This window comes from Trachymyrmex septentrionalis, unplaced genomic scaffold (assembly GCF_001594115.1).
Source record: "Trachymyrmex septentrionalis isolate Tsep2-gDNA-1 unplaced genomic scaffold, Tsep1.0 scaffold49, whole genome shotgun sequence".
Taxonomy (NCBI): domain Eukaryota; kingdom Metazoa; phylum Arthropoda; class Insecta; order Hymenoptera; family Formicidae; genus Trachymyrmex; species Trachymyrmex septentrionalis.
In genome coordinates this window covers 717158-733638 of record NW_017305661.1, presented here as the reverse complement: position 1 = coordinate 733638, position 16481 = coordinate 717158, and the positions used below count along the sequence as shown (strand labels likewise).

Here is a 16481-nt window from a genome sequence, read left to right as displayed (position 1 = left end):
TTTTATATATATATATATATATATATATATATATACATATTTATAATCAGTGACATGTCGTTTTCTTTATTATTTTCTACATTTTAATTTATCCTCAGATTACATAGAAACATAATGACAAATGAACCATCTTTAAAGATTAGATATTTACCGGAGGAAGATGGTTCTGTCGAATTGAGTGTCTAAATACCAATAGTTTTAGCTACATACTGTGTACATGTACTGTCCCTCGCGGTGATCATCGTTGCCGAAGGTATCGCGGCCGACGACGTACTAACGTTAACTATTACATTTATCTAAACTTTATGGTTCGTGACTAAGCATCAGAATGAAGCTTTGGCATCCTGTAGGCTTAATCGAATTCACCGTGGCAGGGAAAAGCGGTTTCTCGAAGTTATAGCAGTTGGATATTTCTATAATATAATTCACGTTTGTTCGGCGCTGTTTCCGGGTGTCGTGTAGGCATTTTCTCTCATTTCGCGAGGAAAGAAGTTTTATGTCGCGATAGTAACACGCGGAGCCGACGACGACGATCAACGTCGAATTGCGTGCACCCCGGTAAAAATGTCATTCGTGCGACCGCCCCGGGATGCGAAATTATCGCTGTTGCACTATCAAGCACACGTTGTGCCGGAATATTCCTCCGGCGTCAATCGCGACTCGACAGTCGGTCGTGACGCGGCCTCTCTGTTCGACAACCTTTGCCCACCCAGGACGCGAACGTGGTTTCAGACTCCTCTGCAGCGCAGCACGACGCGCACGTACGACGTAGAGTCCCTAGAAGTAAGAGTCTGGCCAATCTTCTAGTTTGATTAAAAATTGTGTACGTATGAGCACGTACACGTGCATTTATACGTGCACTCACACAACTGTATAAGGCGTTCACTGTTTTTTAATTTTTTTTTTACAGTGCTTAGTCATCATCTGATTGACTCCGTCATTTTTCATCAAGCCAATAAAAAAGGACAAAATTGGCTAGATTCGTACTTTTAGGGACACACGACGAACTCTCGCGATATCGAATGCGATGTCGATTCCATCGGGAGTCTAGTTGTGCTAAACGCGAAAGGTTTTTTTCTGGGAGTGCACAGTTGATTCTTGTATTTTCCATTAGCTACACGAGAGAATGATTTTACTGAAATATCTAAAAATGTAAGTAAATTTAAGAATAATTTTGTTGGACCATCGAAATAATTATGTAGGAAACTCGAGCATGATGAGTAATGCTGTAAAAAGTTTTGACATTCCAGCAGTTTGGCGTCTAACAAAATTATTTTTAAATCTGTATTTAGCTAAATTTTTTCTTCAAAATTATTTTCTTTAGTATTATAATATTGCATCTGTTGCTCTACTCAGTTAACATTTAAATTTACTTTAAACGCTAATGTATGTTTTATTTATAATAATTTTTGGATTATAAGTGGAAACTTATAAAGTTATAAGATTCTCGAATTAAAAATCGAAAATCAGCTATTATGGACTGCTAAATGCATTCATCGACGTACGTAAATTCTTTCGAAAAATAATTCTTATAAAAGCTTTATAATAATACACTGAGAAAAAAATGCTATGTTATTGATTCAATTAAATAAAATAATTAGAAATTATTATTTCAATAATCAAGGCCTTTGTGCCAATAAAAATATACATGAATTAATTACTTATGTTAGTGACAGCCCGTAATATAAATTTTAATTGAATCAATAACATTTGTTTTTCTCAGTGTATTAATGTATCACATTAAATCGCGATGGGGACACACAACAATTAAAAAATAAAAACTAAGCGATCAAGTTTCGATCTTTAGTGCTGAAATAATTCCATGTGAAGGAATTGTTTCAGCACTAAATGAGTTTTATATTTGTTTCAACATCATTAGTTCAATGCCGTATATTAAAATGCTTGATGTATCAGGGCTCACTATTAAACCGTCGAATTGTCATCTAGAAAGTAGAAATTAGTGGTTGATTAATTAGTAAAGGCTACCAATTCATCTCAATGATCTCGGACATGCAATCATAATTAAAGTATCCTTGAGCTGTTTCACGCGTCACCAGTGACATTGACTTCCGCTAGCTTGGAAGCATCGTCCAACGCTATTACGAGAGGAAACGTGCACCCGCTCGGCATCTTGCAACGGGATCTCTTCGGTCAGCGACAAATCTTATATCCTTTCAGCAGCATCCTTTCATTAGCTCTCTCAACGTGTGGGACGTGTAATTTAGGCGAAGCATTAACTGTCAAGCGCGCTAACGGCGATCAGTGTCGACACAGCCTCTTCGGGGCCCATCTTATCGATCTCGTTCTTGCTCTTGCCGTTGAATCGCATAATCGCATCGTACGGGAGGAACGAGAAACGTTGTAACGCGTGCTCGCTAACGCCTATATCCATCATACGTCAAAAGTCGTGCGGCGATTATACCACGCGCTGATGAATCCGACGCGCCGAGCGAGGCGAGACGTGGGCGTCGCGATCGTGAGTTGTCGCGTGACGTTAACTCGGCAAAATCAAAGTGATTTACTTATCAAGAAGATCGCTGATTCCGGGGAACGGAACGACCGCTGTGATCCGACTGTTCCGCACCGTTAAATCCGCGGGTACGTGCCATTACGGTTACATGGAACGGCCGGTTCGATAATAGACGCGCGATGATTACGATGAGGAAGGGTGGTTCGATCCTGTCCTCTTATCTATCATCGTATGCGGTAAAACGGAAAATACTCGCGAATAACCGAGCCACATCCGGGAGTGTACATGCGTGGTAAACATTAACGATAACTGGTTAAGAAATAATATCAAACAATTTATCTTCATAGAAGTAAAAATGTTTAAAAGAAATTTTTTTTATAAAGTAAACACACACAAATCGACTTAAAGTCCTTACCTAATATTTTTATTTCTGTTCCTCTAATATTTCTTTCGTAAGAAAACAAATTAAAAAGTAGCTCGAAATATAATCAGTAGATAAATTAAAACAATTAGTCATTACCAAAAATCACTTAAAAGTGGATAAAGATTAATATATTAAATTTTCGCCAGTCAACACGAATAGAACACAGTTTGTTGAAGATTTATCATTCCTAATATTTCACGGAATCGAAATCCGGAAATATGATCTTTCTCGGTTCGAAGGTTACCTTCGCCGTGACTTCATAATGGACGTGTAACGACAGGAACCGGCGATTTGATTTTATCTTATGAGCTATCTCACTCCCACAAGTAGTCGTTCCTGCTCCATCGACTCGTGGCTGACTGTATGATTTGCACTATCGAATTTTACGGGGAGTAGCAACGTGCAACGCAGTCGAAAGTCTCAGTCGCGCAGTTGCAATTTGAGAAGGTTGTCACGAAACGTTGCATAGGCGTCCCCTTAGCCACTCTCTCTCTCTCTCTCTCTCTCTCTCTCTCTCTCTCTCTCTCTCTCTCTCTCTCTCTCGCCGATAACGTACGATCGAGGAGTTTGGCGTACCGCGACAGAAAAGTTAAAGGAGCAGCCCGCAACCGGAAGTACAAGCACGGGGAACAGAAATGTACGTCGTGCTCGACGCGTAGCCTGTCGCGCTGATGACGATTTAGGATAGACCGCAAGATATAAGTGGTGCATACAAAGCTCAGCATTGTGCCCGCTAAACACTGCACCACTGTATTATGCAGAGGAACGTGATTACAGTATACGCGAGAAGGACGAGAGAGGAGTGTGAGTGCCACGGGAGCCGCGTGAGAAACGCTGCATGCTTAATGTCAACCACCCACGTGTCATAACTTAATGCTATTTACGATATCCGATACAACTGGGTTACGTTTAGCTGGCTGAAAATGCGCGTAAGCGCAATTTCAGCCACAGCTTACGAAGACGCGATCTCTTATCGTATTATAGTTCTTATAGATATTGGCTAGGTGTACAATCGTATTTATTACAGCGACAATGTTGCCCTTTGACACTATAACGAATCGCTAAAATGTATAAGTTTTCTTAGTACAAAGATAGTACAAAAGTATTCACGTCAGTGGTAGCGATAAAATGCTTATTTCCATGAGAATACGATTGAAAACTGATTGCTTTGGTATTAACCTTTTATTACTGGTGTGGGGGGTGGTGTTTACACGAAAAGGTTTTATTGAAGTATCTAAAAATGTAATTTGGATATGGATTTAAAAAAATAATTTTGTTGGACTAATGGCTTATATATCAATTATTATGTAGAATCAGTTTCTGGAATATCAAAACTTTATTACAGCGACAATGTTGCCCTTTGACACTATAACAAGTCTGTTAAAATGTTTGACAAAAATATTCAAATCAGTATTGCTTTTCATGCTTAAGTTTCCTATATAATTATTTCGATAATGTTATCAGAAACATATAATTTAATACAGAAACATAATTTAATAGTTTTTAAAATTATTATTCATGTTTACAAGATATAACGCAAATCAGACTCTTGACAATGTCAAATCGAGTGTGCGCCAGCTGTTTCTGTGATTTAAACGCTCCGTCTTAAACTTAATCCATTGAGCGGGAATGGCGATCGTGAGAAACGATATGTCGATTAAAATACATAACGAGGCATGTCTTGCTGGCGCTGCACGTGTACGTCGTTTTATAAAAGCGTCACTGCAACGAATGACACGTTTCATTTCGCGACATGACGACGGGAAGGAGAAATCGTAGCAACATGTGGAGATATCTTGCAATACGTGTGCGACGAGCAGTAATTCACGTGTGTGCACGGAATTTCTTGACGGAAGCAATAATATTTGCTTAGGAAATTCGACGTTTGTAAATACGAACCGGTGCACTTGTGTATGATGAGGTACAGTTTCGATAAGCACTCGAAAACACCACCGAGTGCAGGCTGTCCGGCTAATGTACGAAATGATGGACACATAACGGTTATTTTTAGATGTGACGATAATGTCATTCTAATGTCGTAGAACTAACTTCCAATTACATTGTTGTTTTGATATAAGTGAAAATTCATGTTCCTATTTTTTGGAAATATTTATTTAATAATATTAATTATAATTGGATCTGAAAGTTGTTCAAGAGTAAAGATATAATAATGGCTATTTTACTCTGGTGATCAAACACGGAAAGAACGATTTTACTGAAGTATCTAAAAATTTAGTTAGTCCAATAAAATTATTTAGTTAAATTTTTAGACGTTTCCGAAAATTATTCTTTCCATAAATAAATTATGTTTGTATAACTCAGCAAGAAATAATTCCATTACACTTTCTATGCTTTTAAATTAATATTTGATTTCTATTTTTAATTTTCAGCTGCGACTGCACAAAAGATGGCTTCACTATTTTCATACGCGGCGATTCTAGAGAGAGTCTGGAGTTCATTGACGAAGTAGTGGTCCTGTTGCAGGTAAGAATAATTTCGCGAGCGAATGAAGATTTTATTGTGAAATCACGTCATAGAAATCACGCGCAATTCTTGCCTTTATTTAGGGCAGAATCAACGTGGCTCAGACTCTCGTGCTTCGAAATGCCGCAACAACGGATGGCCTGATTGAATCTCTCTTACCTCTCAGTAAGGTCCAGGTGAGTTCGATATCAAAGAACAATTAAACCCTCGGACGGCATTGAACGCACCTTCCCGCAGGCAAGAAAGTAATCACGTTCAATCGCTTGTCGTTTTTGTCTCCCTATATTCATTGTACGTTCTATATTCGTTGTACTGATCCAGTTTCCACGGTGTATTATATTTGGCTCCTTAAGCGTCCGCACGTGCGTTTCGTATCGGAATTGTGTCGCTTGGTGTATTATAGCCTCACGGTTTCCATTGTGACATTTCTCTCCTTTGTCGAGGCGAAACGAATATTGCTACAAAAGCTGAAGCTTAGTATTTGCGACAAACGCGATTTACAGTCCCATAAATATGATCATTGAATGCTATCGGGACATTATAATTAGCCATAAATGTTCCCTTTCAGACCGTCATCGTGAATGACGCCACTCTCGCAAAGTATATTCCCAGACGAGAAGAAAATCATGATCAGATGCAATGGATCGCTTTTTACAAGGTAATTATACCTTCACAGTGAATACTTAAATCGCATCGATATTGCATCAATTTAATTGAAATAACGAACATTAAAGAGAACATAAAGTGTTCTCATCAAATAATTTATACACTATATTATATAATAATATATTATATAATAATAATTTATATATTATATAAAATACGCGAAGACCAATGATTGCAAATGCAAATAAACATTTCGATAGTGTGAATCTCGCGACAAATTGTTATCGCAATTTGTCGTTCGCGGTAAGCTTCTTCGATCAGTTCAACATCATGATGATGATTCGGCAAATTTGGTGAAATAAATAGCTGGAAGTCACTCGAACGAAATAATTGTATCGATCTGCTTACTCCAGTAATCTTTCGCAATGAATGTCGAATTTATTGCTCGATCGTGGCACTGACTAGTATTATTAATTAATCAGTACTTCACGTTATCGAAATGTGTTTACCTCCTAATTATTACAATTTTTATTATTTCCTTGGAACAAATTTATATCTTGTATATATTTTTACTTATTCTTTGGGACTTAATTTTTTTAAAGACATTAAAATTTTTTTAAATCGTGTTTAATGAAGATGTTATTATATCTCTTACGAAAGCTAATAAAATTTAATGCTACTTTAATTTTTAATCATGAGTTATTAATTTTATGTTCGTTAATAAAAAAAGTTAATAAAAAGTTGAAGAAGATTGGTGAAATCGGGTAATAATCAATTATTAATCGAAAGTTGTGATGAGAAAGAGAAATTAAAAATATATTTGACGAGAATGCGGGATAATTATCTTCTGTAATTAATAATTTTGCATCATCCGAATTTATTCTACAGTTGTCGAGCCGTCCTATAATACTACCATGATAGAAATTTAGCCATCGATTATCTCCGGGATAATGGATTTATACCCGGAGATCGATTATTATATGAGATTGATTAATCTGCTGGGCAATTTCACAAAATTAAGATATCGGTTGGATTTGTAACTATAACCTATCGTACATATAGTTGTAATATATGATTATTAAGTATTTTAAATTTTGAAGATAATTGAATATTTTACATAATATTACATATTTTATACACACACACACACAATTTTTCTTTTTTTATTTACGTTAAATATGAAAGGTAGTATACTGATAATCTAATTTTTCTGTAATCTTGACTTTATATCGGCTAAAATAAATATATCTTGTCACAAAGATATGTCTAGAGCTTGATATATAAATGCAGTATTAAATTAATTGTGTCGGAAATCGATATCAATCGCTATTCCGAGCATGCGCCATATTCGTCGCGAGTTGATCTAACGCGATTGGTATTTGCGCGCACGTGATTGGAAACGATTCGAACGGGCACTTGGAGCTAAGAAATTATCGAGATAATAGTTCAACGTATTTGTTCTACGTGCAACAGATATGCGTCATTCATTACGTACTTCTTTAAACAATGTATTCCCCGTAAGGTTTGCAATGATTGATCGATTATGGTTCATTGAATCGCGCAATCGCCGTATTAGACATGTCTACTTCTACGTCGCTGGCATTCCTCCTGGATACCGGTTGCCGATGAAGGACATTTCACTAGATCGCGAGAAGTAGATAGACATCATTTCGCCATGATCGGTATTTTGATTTCCCATAGGAGTACGACAGCCTCATGACGGAGTGGCAATCGGCTGGTCGCAGATTAGCCCTCGAAATGTCGGACCTGAAGGAATGCGCAAGCCTGTCTGGCACTTTGACGCCTCTCGGTCGGCTCCTCACGGACCCCACATTGAGAAGAACGTCTAGAGATGCCGAAGAGGCCATCGCCGCCCTCGAGGAACGTGCGGCCCCCCTTCTACACATTGAGCACGTTAGGTAGAATTTTTTTATTTTTATTCATCGTGCAAGAAAGGACCCGTTTCTTTTAGATTACAGATAAAACTTTTTTTGTCCCATTTATTATTTTTGTTGAAAAATGATTTCTTCATTTATCTCGCATATAACATAATTTGTCTGTGAACGAAATATCGGCGTACAATTTTCGCTTTTTTAAACGTGTTAATTCTAATCAATAATTAGTATAATATTGTTACTTGTAGTAACATCGATCTATTATCTATTCATTATGCAAATGATTTCTCTCTTTGATTAAGAAGGCATTAAATTTGAAAAGCTATTCAGATTGATTGAAGGTGCAGGATACATCGAGCTTCCTTGGATTCTTGTGTATTTATGAAGCATGTATCGACCAAGGATATTTTAATATGCGAAGATAACGAAACACGTTAGTCGATTCGAAACATTCAATTCCGATTTGCATCTTGACCTTCGTTCGTGGTTAGGGTTCGATCGTTTGTACATGAGGAGACAGCCACGCGGATTCCTAACGGTGCGTCATGATCACGGTTCCTTTTTATCTTTCTAGATTGTCGGTGAAACGAGCCCGAAGACTGGTGGAGGAGGTGGGTAAGGCTGCCACCAGGCTGGAGTCATCGTTCGAGTCGCGACGCGCGACTATCCGCAATCTCGCGGTTCTGCGGAGCATCGAGGATCAGGCACACGAGGTAAGTTTTACGTAAATTAATATGTCGTCCGTGAAGTCTTGTAAATCTTCCTCACTCGTAAACTGGCTAATCTGTACCGAAACGCTAGCCTATCTGATTAACATTAGCCTCGACGTTGCTATCATGATGGAAGTCAGAAAAGATTATAGACCGATCGTGTCATATATCCGATGTAATAACGGCATATTTGAATAGATGTGTGAGGGAGGGAGGGAGATATCATAAGATTGAGATTTTCAAATACGGGATATTCATACACGTAATAATTACACGGAAAGGTTTTCCTGAACTATCTAGAAATTTAACTGTATGGGAATATAAAAATAATTTTGTTGGATGAATCAAAATAATTAGGTAGAACGCTCAAACTGGTTACTAGAATGTCAAATGCTTTTGCAGCGTTGCTCATTATACTTGAGATTCTTACGTAATTATTTTGATCCAACAAAATCATTTTCAGATTTGTATCTAGCTAAATTTTTAAATACCGCAGCAAAATCGTTCTTTCTATCTCTTTCTATATATCTAATGAAAAAAAAATATTAATTGCTTTATTCTTATTTATTAAAATATATTTGTCCACATATGAGAGAGTAGCATTGAAAGAAGAATAGCATTGAATGGATTTAGATTAGCACGTCAATTATGAGCGTTGTTTATACGTTGATGTAGCCTTGAACTAGAAGATCGATTATCGATTGCTACGTGGTTTGTTATTCCGCGTGCGTATGAAAGTCCTCCCATATATGGCCGCTCTCCTAACTCGTTTCTCGACGATTACACCGAAGTTATTGCACGCAATGCTTATACTGTCTTGTATACACGGACTATCCTCCCTTTGAGCCGCGTATGGCCACTCTTTCGAGCGCGACTTGCATTGAATTCAGCCAGTCAGCCTCCCTCAGTCGACAATGGAAGACGCACAAAGGGCTCCCTATCTTCACTTCCACGAACGAACTTTCGCTTCGAAAATCTCAGCGCTGTATACCTAGCCGCCGAACGATCTCTCGTATTGACATTCGATCTCTCATCGATCTTTTGCGGAACGTTAGACTCGCCAACGGACATCGCCGACTTGTTATTCCTTGGTCCTTCGCAAATACGATGCAGCTTTGTCAGTGCTATTGAGAGAATCCAGCTCTTTCATTATCGAGAAATAGCTTGATTTTATGCGATATTTATTTATAATTTATTTTATTTATCTAGAAAAATAATTTCTTTTAACATCTATCATTATTTGCGTACACATGTCTTACTATTAACAAAGATAGATTCTTGATTGAGTTTGAATTTTATTTTTTCTGACAAAAGATTTGCGGACTAAAGTAGTAGACTTAGTTAAACGAAAACATTTAATATAAAATTACACTTGATGATTTCTCCAGTAATTTCAGCTGAATAGTTGTTCGATCGCTGATTCCAAGAGATGCCTAAAGCAAACACGCGTGTTAACGCGTTTTCCTCGTACTAGATGCCACGAAGATCGGCGAACGCGCGCAATCATCTGCCTCCCCGACGCATTACACTCACTATTTCCATAATGACGACCGAGTCATGGGGACGTGATTGGCGTTACCAACGCGTCCGAGTATAATCGATAATACGATGGCAGAATCGCGTGAATCGATAAACGGTCTAGAATGGAGAATGGTCGAGGAACGATGTATTGTTCGACATCTTTATTATGGAACTTTCAAATTTCCAATTTTTCTCAATACAGTCCGTTGGTAGAAAAGTGATATAACATACATTCCATACAATATGCATTTCTGTTAAAATGTCTATTTTTTTCTTTTTATTTCTTGTACAAATGTGTTTTTATGCATTTATGTGGATTATACATCATTTTCTGGATAAACCTTGAATTATTGAAAATTATCATGTGAATTATACCAACGATCTTTCTTTAATCATTATATATGATAAGATGTTAGAAATTTTTGTTCATTTCTACATGCAAAATGAATGCGTGATTTTCTGCGGGTTTGCATTGCACTAAATGAATGTCAGCTAATCATGATTTTATGCACATGTATGCAGTTTCTCTCCTTCTTAACGAGCCCTCTAGGGTGAAAAAACAAAATCGAGGTTGCCACGAATTCACATCTTTCGTGCACAAGCGAATCGGAAATTACCGTGGCGGATCGCATAAATGCCACCCTTCCCTTGATCGCTTTATAATTATTAATTATCCATCACGGGAACGTAAAGCATGGCCCGCCCTTTGGGAACCCGAGTGTGAATGAATGACCTGGGCGGTTCGCGATACTCGGGTCTATAATTTTCACCATTTTTTCATATTCCTCCGTCATCAAGACGTCCAAAACGATCAACATGGGGAACAACATTCGTCGAAATTACGAGATCAGATTAGTGCTAAAGAGAAAAGAGATTGCTCATAAATATAGTCTTTACTTCCACTTTGCGTTCCCAGTTTTTAATTTAAAAAATTCGAAACGGTCCAAAGGCCTTTGCGGGATATATTTAATAAACTGTCTAATTGATTCAATGCACAGTTGTCGCTGAAAGAGCAGCAATGTTATTTTTCTTCTCAGAATTGAATAAATACATCCGTGATTCTTGAATTATGTTAGTGATTTAAAAGAATTAAAGTTAAAAGAAGAATTATAGAAGACATTAATTCGAACGTAGTAGGTCAAATTAATGCTCTTTTAATCTCTTCTTTTCGGAATTGTTAAGTTCCGCATTTTTTTCAGGTCCCCGAATTATCTCTTGATAATATATTCTTTAACACTCGTTAAAAGCCATCGTAAAGAGAGAGAGAGAGAGAGAGAGAGAGAAAAGGAAGAAACGGCGCGAGTGCGAAATTGACCGAAATGTCGTACGTGTATCAAGTATAAGTGCGTGCGTGTACCGCTCAATCTCGTGGGCTCGATTCTTTTTCTTCTGCCGAGTTGTTAAGCCCGGACGGTCGGCGCGCGGCTTCCTACACGCACAAAGCATTCCTCGATAATTAGATACAAGATGCGTGCTGCCAGTGTACGCGACCGCGCGAAGTCGTATACATCCGACATAACCGAGACGAGTTGACGACGGCGTTAATACAGCAGCCGTCAGACTTTCACTCTGACGAAGTTGCTACTTAACGTCATGATTGTAATTTTGATCAATCGATAACGTCTGCCTTCGACGGTTTTTGGTCGTAAAAGGAAACGCGTTTCCAAGTCGTCTGCATGTCTTGGTCCATTGGAATCCACAGGCGTGGAATTGAAATATCCCGACGTCGAATTCCCGTGGTGTATACCGTTGCGAAATGCCTGCCGATCGAGAAATACCAGCTTACTAATCAACGATTCGTCCTAAGTGCATTCTTTCGCATCGAAAACTATAAAGGGGGCTTTGCAATTAATCCGTGACGTGAACGCTTCCTTATTACTTGTGGTTAATCGACGCCGCGCGACGTACTCGCGTGGAGACCGGCGGCTCCAGGGCGTCCTATCGCGATTATTCATCCCCAGCGTGGTACTTATTATCTTATTAACCACGCGATGATGCGATCGGGAATGCGTAGTGGTAATGGGTAGTTTAACGCTTCGTCTGGATCGATCCATCTATCATCGGCAAGTGGTAATAAAGAAGACCGGGTAGCATCGCGCAGGCGATAACACGAGACAACATTATCGAACTGAATTATTAATTATTAATCGGAGAACAATTTCCTCGTAAGCGCGACGTTAATATGCTTGTGGTTTAAAGTGCGTTGGCATCTCGAGTGGTATATCTAAAATGCTTGAATAAAGAAGTCAGAATGAATTAAGAATTCGACGATATAACGACGTTCCTGTCTGATGTAACTAAATATTTAGATCTTCTTGATAGTATAATTTGAATAATTAATATCAACACTTTATGTAACGGAATAGTTTAGGATGAATCTAATGCCAATTGTGTACTAAAGACTTCGTGTACACCTCGGGAAAATTTATAGTATAAAAATAATTGTTATATATAAAATTATTAAATATAATTTATACTTTTCTTTGTGTGTTTCCACCGAACGTACTATATTTATGTTGCTGGTAGCATCTCTGCATTTGATAGTTTTATCAAATAAGCTGAACGCACGCGATTGAACGATTTTAATCTGAACGATTTCTACTGTAGATCGAAAGTGCCATGCTACGGTGGCGTACAACGAGGAAGGACAACGTGTCCTGGCAAAGAAGTGGGTCAGCCCTAACAATTGTTTAATTGTTCGATCGAAGCACTTCGATCAGGCGTACCTCGCTTTCACGTACGGATGGTCACGATCGTACGAGAGAGAGAGAGAGACCAAGAAAGATATTCAGAATTGCCTCATCAGCATTGCTAAATGAGAATATTTTATTTCGTAAGCTCTTGCGAGACTTTGAACAAGTCTCGTATTGTTGCTTAATAGATGAGTATGTTATAAAAATCTAAATAAAGTACGACAATGGTCTGATATGATATGTTACACGTATGAGTTACAATATCTATTTTTTCTCTCTATTTTTTTCTTTTTGTCTCCAAGTCATAGAATGGATATTGACTGTTCTAATTTCAAATGATCCATACACGCGCAAATCTATTCGAGAACATAAAAGTATTATTCTTCCTTGTTCTACAATATTAATCCATGACGGTCAGTAGATTACCTCGAGCGAGTGACAGCGCCTTTTGATCGCCATAAAATCGGCGTGCTTTGTTGTCGGAGGAGAATGACAGAAAAAACACGGACGACAATAATAATCACGGCAGTGCCCGAAGCGAAGATCTCGTTGTCCATTCCGTTATTATGCGTTCTACTTTAATTACCTGTGAGGCTTATGCGAATCTCTTTATCCTTTTTAATCACCAATGGTAGAATTGGCCTGATTGATAGGTTTTTTTAAATGAAATAAAAATGAACAAAAAATAAACAAGTAAAAGTAAATTTAATTGGTTTTTCTCACATCTATAGATATTACTGTGTGCACAAATAACATTTGTTGCGAACCTGTGCCTGCAGAGAGAAAACGTTGATAAAATTTTCGATAGATATGGAAACACAGAAAATTTATACCGGTAAATTTATATCGGTACACAATAAGAAGACGACGTTGCATTTTTATGTTAGGCTAAGACAAAATATTTATGAAAAATATTGCTGATGCACGTAATTAAGTTTCTTTGTTGTGCGATTGTCATCGTTTAGTTAAAGTCGAGCTTGAAAAGAGGATCCGAAAGAAAACCAGTCCGACATTTCTCATCAATCGTTCACGCCGCCGCGTGAGCGTCGGCGCTCTCTGTTCCCCGTCTTTGACCGACCGCCGTATTTGGTTCACGGAAATAGCGCGCACATCGTCTCTCAGCGACGGTGGGAGATGAGAATCTGAACAGGGAAAAGGGAGCGCTCTCGAGAGGGCTCGGAGCGGCGCGTCGATCGGGTACGAATTAATTGCCGTAACACCGGTTCCTCCCTCTCAAGAGCGAGGGCCGCGTACGAATTATGGACGTGTGTGGGAAAGTGGGCTGAATCGTTCATCAATATCAAACCAGCCTTCTCCTGCGAGATTTTTAACACGGTCCCGATAGCAGTCTTTCCTTCCCCCGGAGATTGGAATCTTTATATAGAAATCAATAAAACGTAAAATTCAAACTCGGAAGATTTTCAAGCTATTTTGAGTGTAAAGGATGTGTAAAGGGTGTGACTCGATGAGAAAATGAAGCGGACGTGTGAGATTTGGAATTACTTTTAATTTGTATATCTTTCTTCAAGTTCAATTAACAGTACATCAAGCCGAAGCATGGCACAGTTGTCAATATCTTTTCAATGCCGAAAAAGCACTTTAGCTTATCGCCGAAACCTGGCAAGCGAAAATCGCGGTTTTGTTCATTATCATCGTAACGGCATCATAACGGTTCCATTTATCTATTATAAAGAAACGCGGAACTCAGTGATAGCAGTACTGTATCATATTATCATAAAATCTAGAAGGCAATCCACTCATTTTTTTAATTCATTTTAAATTCATTTCTTAATATATTTTATTGTTCAATGAGAAAATATCCTTGGTTTTCCTTAAAAAATAAACTTTATGTTATATAGAACTATAAAGATAATTAAGACATATTTTGTGACAGTTTCTATAAATTGATTGCAATATATAAATAAACGATAGAAGGAAATAAAAAATATCTGCGATATTTAGACTCGAAATATTGCAAATAAAATTATTATATGTAAAACTAAATTATTTCTTGTTACCGTTCCATAGAAAGTAATCGTGAGTTGTTCGTCTTGCACGCGCGTGGTTGTAGTTTCATATTTTCCATGGAGTTAAAATATTTATCTCGTATTATATGACCTTCGTGTTAAGGTGTGTCCACCACAACGTGAGAAATTTCCGATACAATATATAAACGCGCGGTCGACCGTGACGTTTTATTGAAAATGTTTTTATGTTTAGTTTTACACCGGTACATTTGTGGCACGAGCTATTCTGTGTTGAGGAAAATACACGCGATTTACTATTATAAATATAATTTGTATAAATATAAAGCTACCTAATATAAAATTACTAGAGAAAACAAGCATAATTTGTATAAATAAAGCTATTTAATCAAATTATCAAAGAAAAGAAGAAATGGGGGATGTAAAATAATATTTCTTCCATGAAGATTTTGCTAATCTTTCGCATCTTTCCGTTAGATAAAATTTCTCCTTTGCATTGTATTTTTTTTTATTACATTTTACTCTATACTTTTTGAATAACTTTCTACTTTATTTTAACAATAGAAACTGCCTGTCCACATTTAATTGTCTATTAAGTAGATCGTACACCATAGAAGGTAGCAAATGATCAGAAAGACTTGAACAAAGATTTATTATCGATGTCAGACTAATGCACGCGAGTATTAGAAGTAAAACGAGCTTTCTGAAAGAATGAACTTTCATTTATCCTCCCTCTTCGTATAACGTTTGTCTTCCTAGGCTATTATGCGTTTCTTCAACGCAAATCACGTTTTTTGTTTACGTTACCGTAATACGTAGAAGACTTTTCAGATTCAAGATTGGTACGAATCGAAGAGGGAAAGAGAGAAGAATCATGTTCTGAAGATTAAACGATAGATCTCGCCAATTCCGTATCTTCTCCTTCCGTTTGGCTCGTTTGTCTCCGTGGACGTGAACCAACTTTTACACCCAATTACGTGCGACGGATTGAAACCGCGTCACGTTTTACATTTACCCGCACTTTCCACTAACTATCGGCCTGCCCGAGACGGCGGTTGATATTAGAGGGCTCTTCGGACTGACGATTACATCGTATTAAAGTCTCTTTGCTCGAGATACGAGATGGTGAGTTTGAGAGATGAGTCTCTCCGCGGCAAATTTCTGCTTTTCATTTTTCTTCCATATCGTTTCCTCCTTCTTCGTGTCCAAGAAAATAAGGAACTGATTTTCCTTCAGACTCAATATCCTAACTTTCAAAAAGTTCGATCTATAATATTATGTAATTTAATTTTTTTAAAAGATTGCATGTGTGCCTTTTAATAAATGCGTAATTTAGATCTGATAAATAATTTGAAATAGGACAGATAAACATTAAGCACATTTAAATTATGAAATTCATTAATTTTTTAATTTCATGTACTATGAAATACTAGAAATTTTTATTTCATCTTTCTCTCTTTGAGGAAACGCAATTTTTTTTCACTTTACTTCATACTCCAATTTCTTTTTTTTAAAAGATGCAAGATTTTTATATGTCTGTTCCTAATGATTTATTTTTATTCCTTATATGTTTGTTGCATCTTTTGGAAGAGTTTTTTTAAATGTGTCAGCGCAAGACATAGTGGTAGTCAGTATGCTCTCGTCATGCATGGCCTAGCGATTTCCGTAGAATGAATCTTAATAAGGAAGTGCC

The 16481-nt window shown here is 37.5% G+C and overlaps 1 protein-coding gene across 2 annotated transcripts in view; it reads left to right on the top strand.

Moving 5' to 3' along the window:
- LOC108751526 overlaps positions 1 to 16481 on the top strand; it is a 305551-nt gene that overhangs the window by 210757 nt on the left and 78313 nt on the right. For both annotated transcript variants that reach the window (XM_018491760.1, XM_018491761.1), the window contains exons 8-12: positions 5285 to 5378; positions 5462 to 5554; positions 5947 to 6036; positions 7686 to 7903; positions 8454 to 8592. In XM_018491760.1, coding sequence (XP_018347262.1) covers positions 5285 to 5378; positions 5462 to 5554; positions 5947 to 6036; positions 7686 to 7903; positions 8454 to 8592 — 634 coding nt within the window. The remainder of the gene's footprint in view (positions 1 to 5284; positions 5379 to 5461; positions 5555 to 5946; positions 6037 to 7685; positions 7904 to 8453; positions 8593 to 16481) is intronic.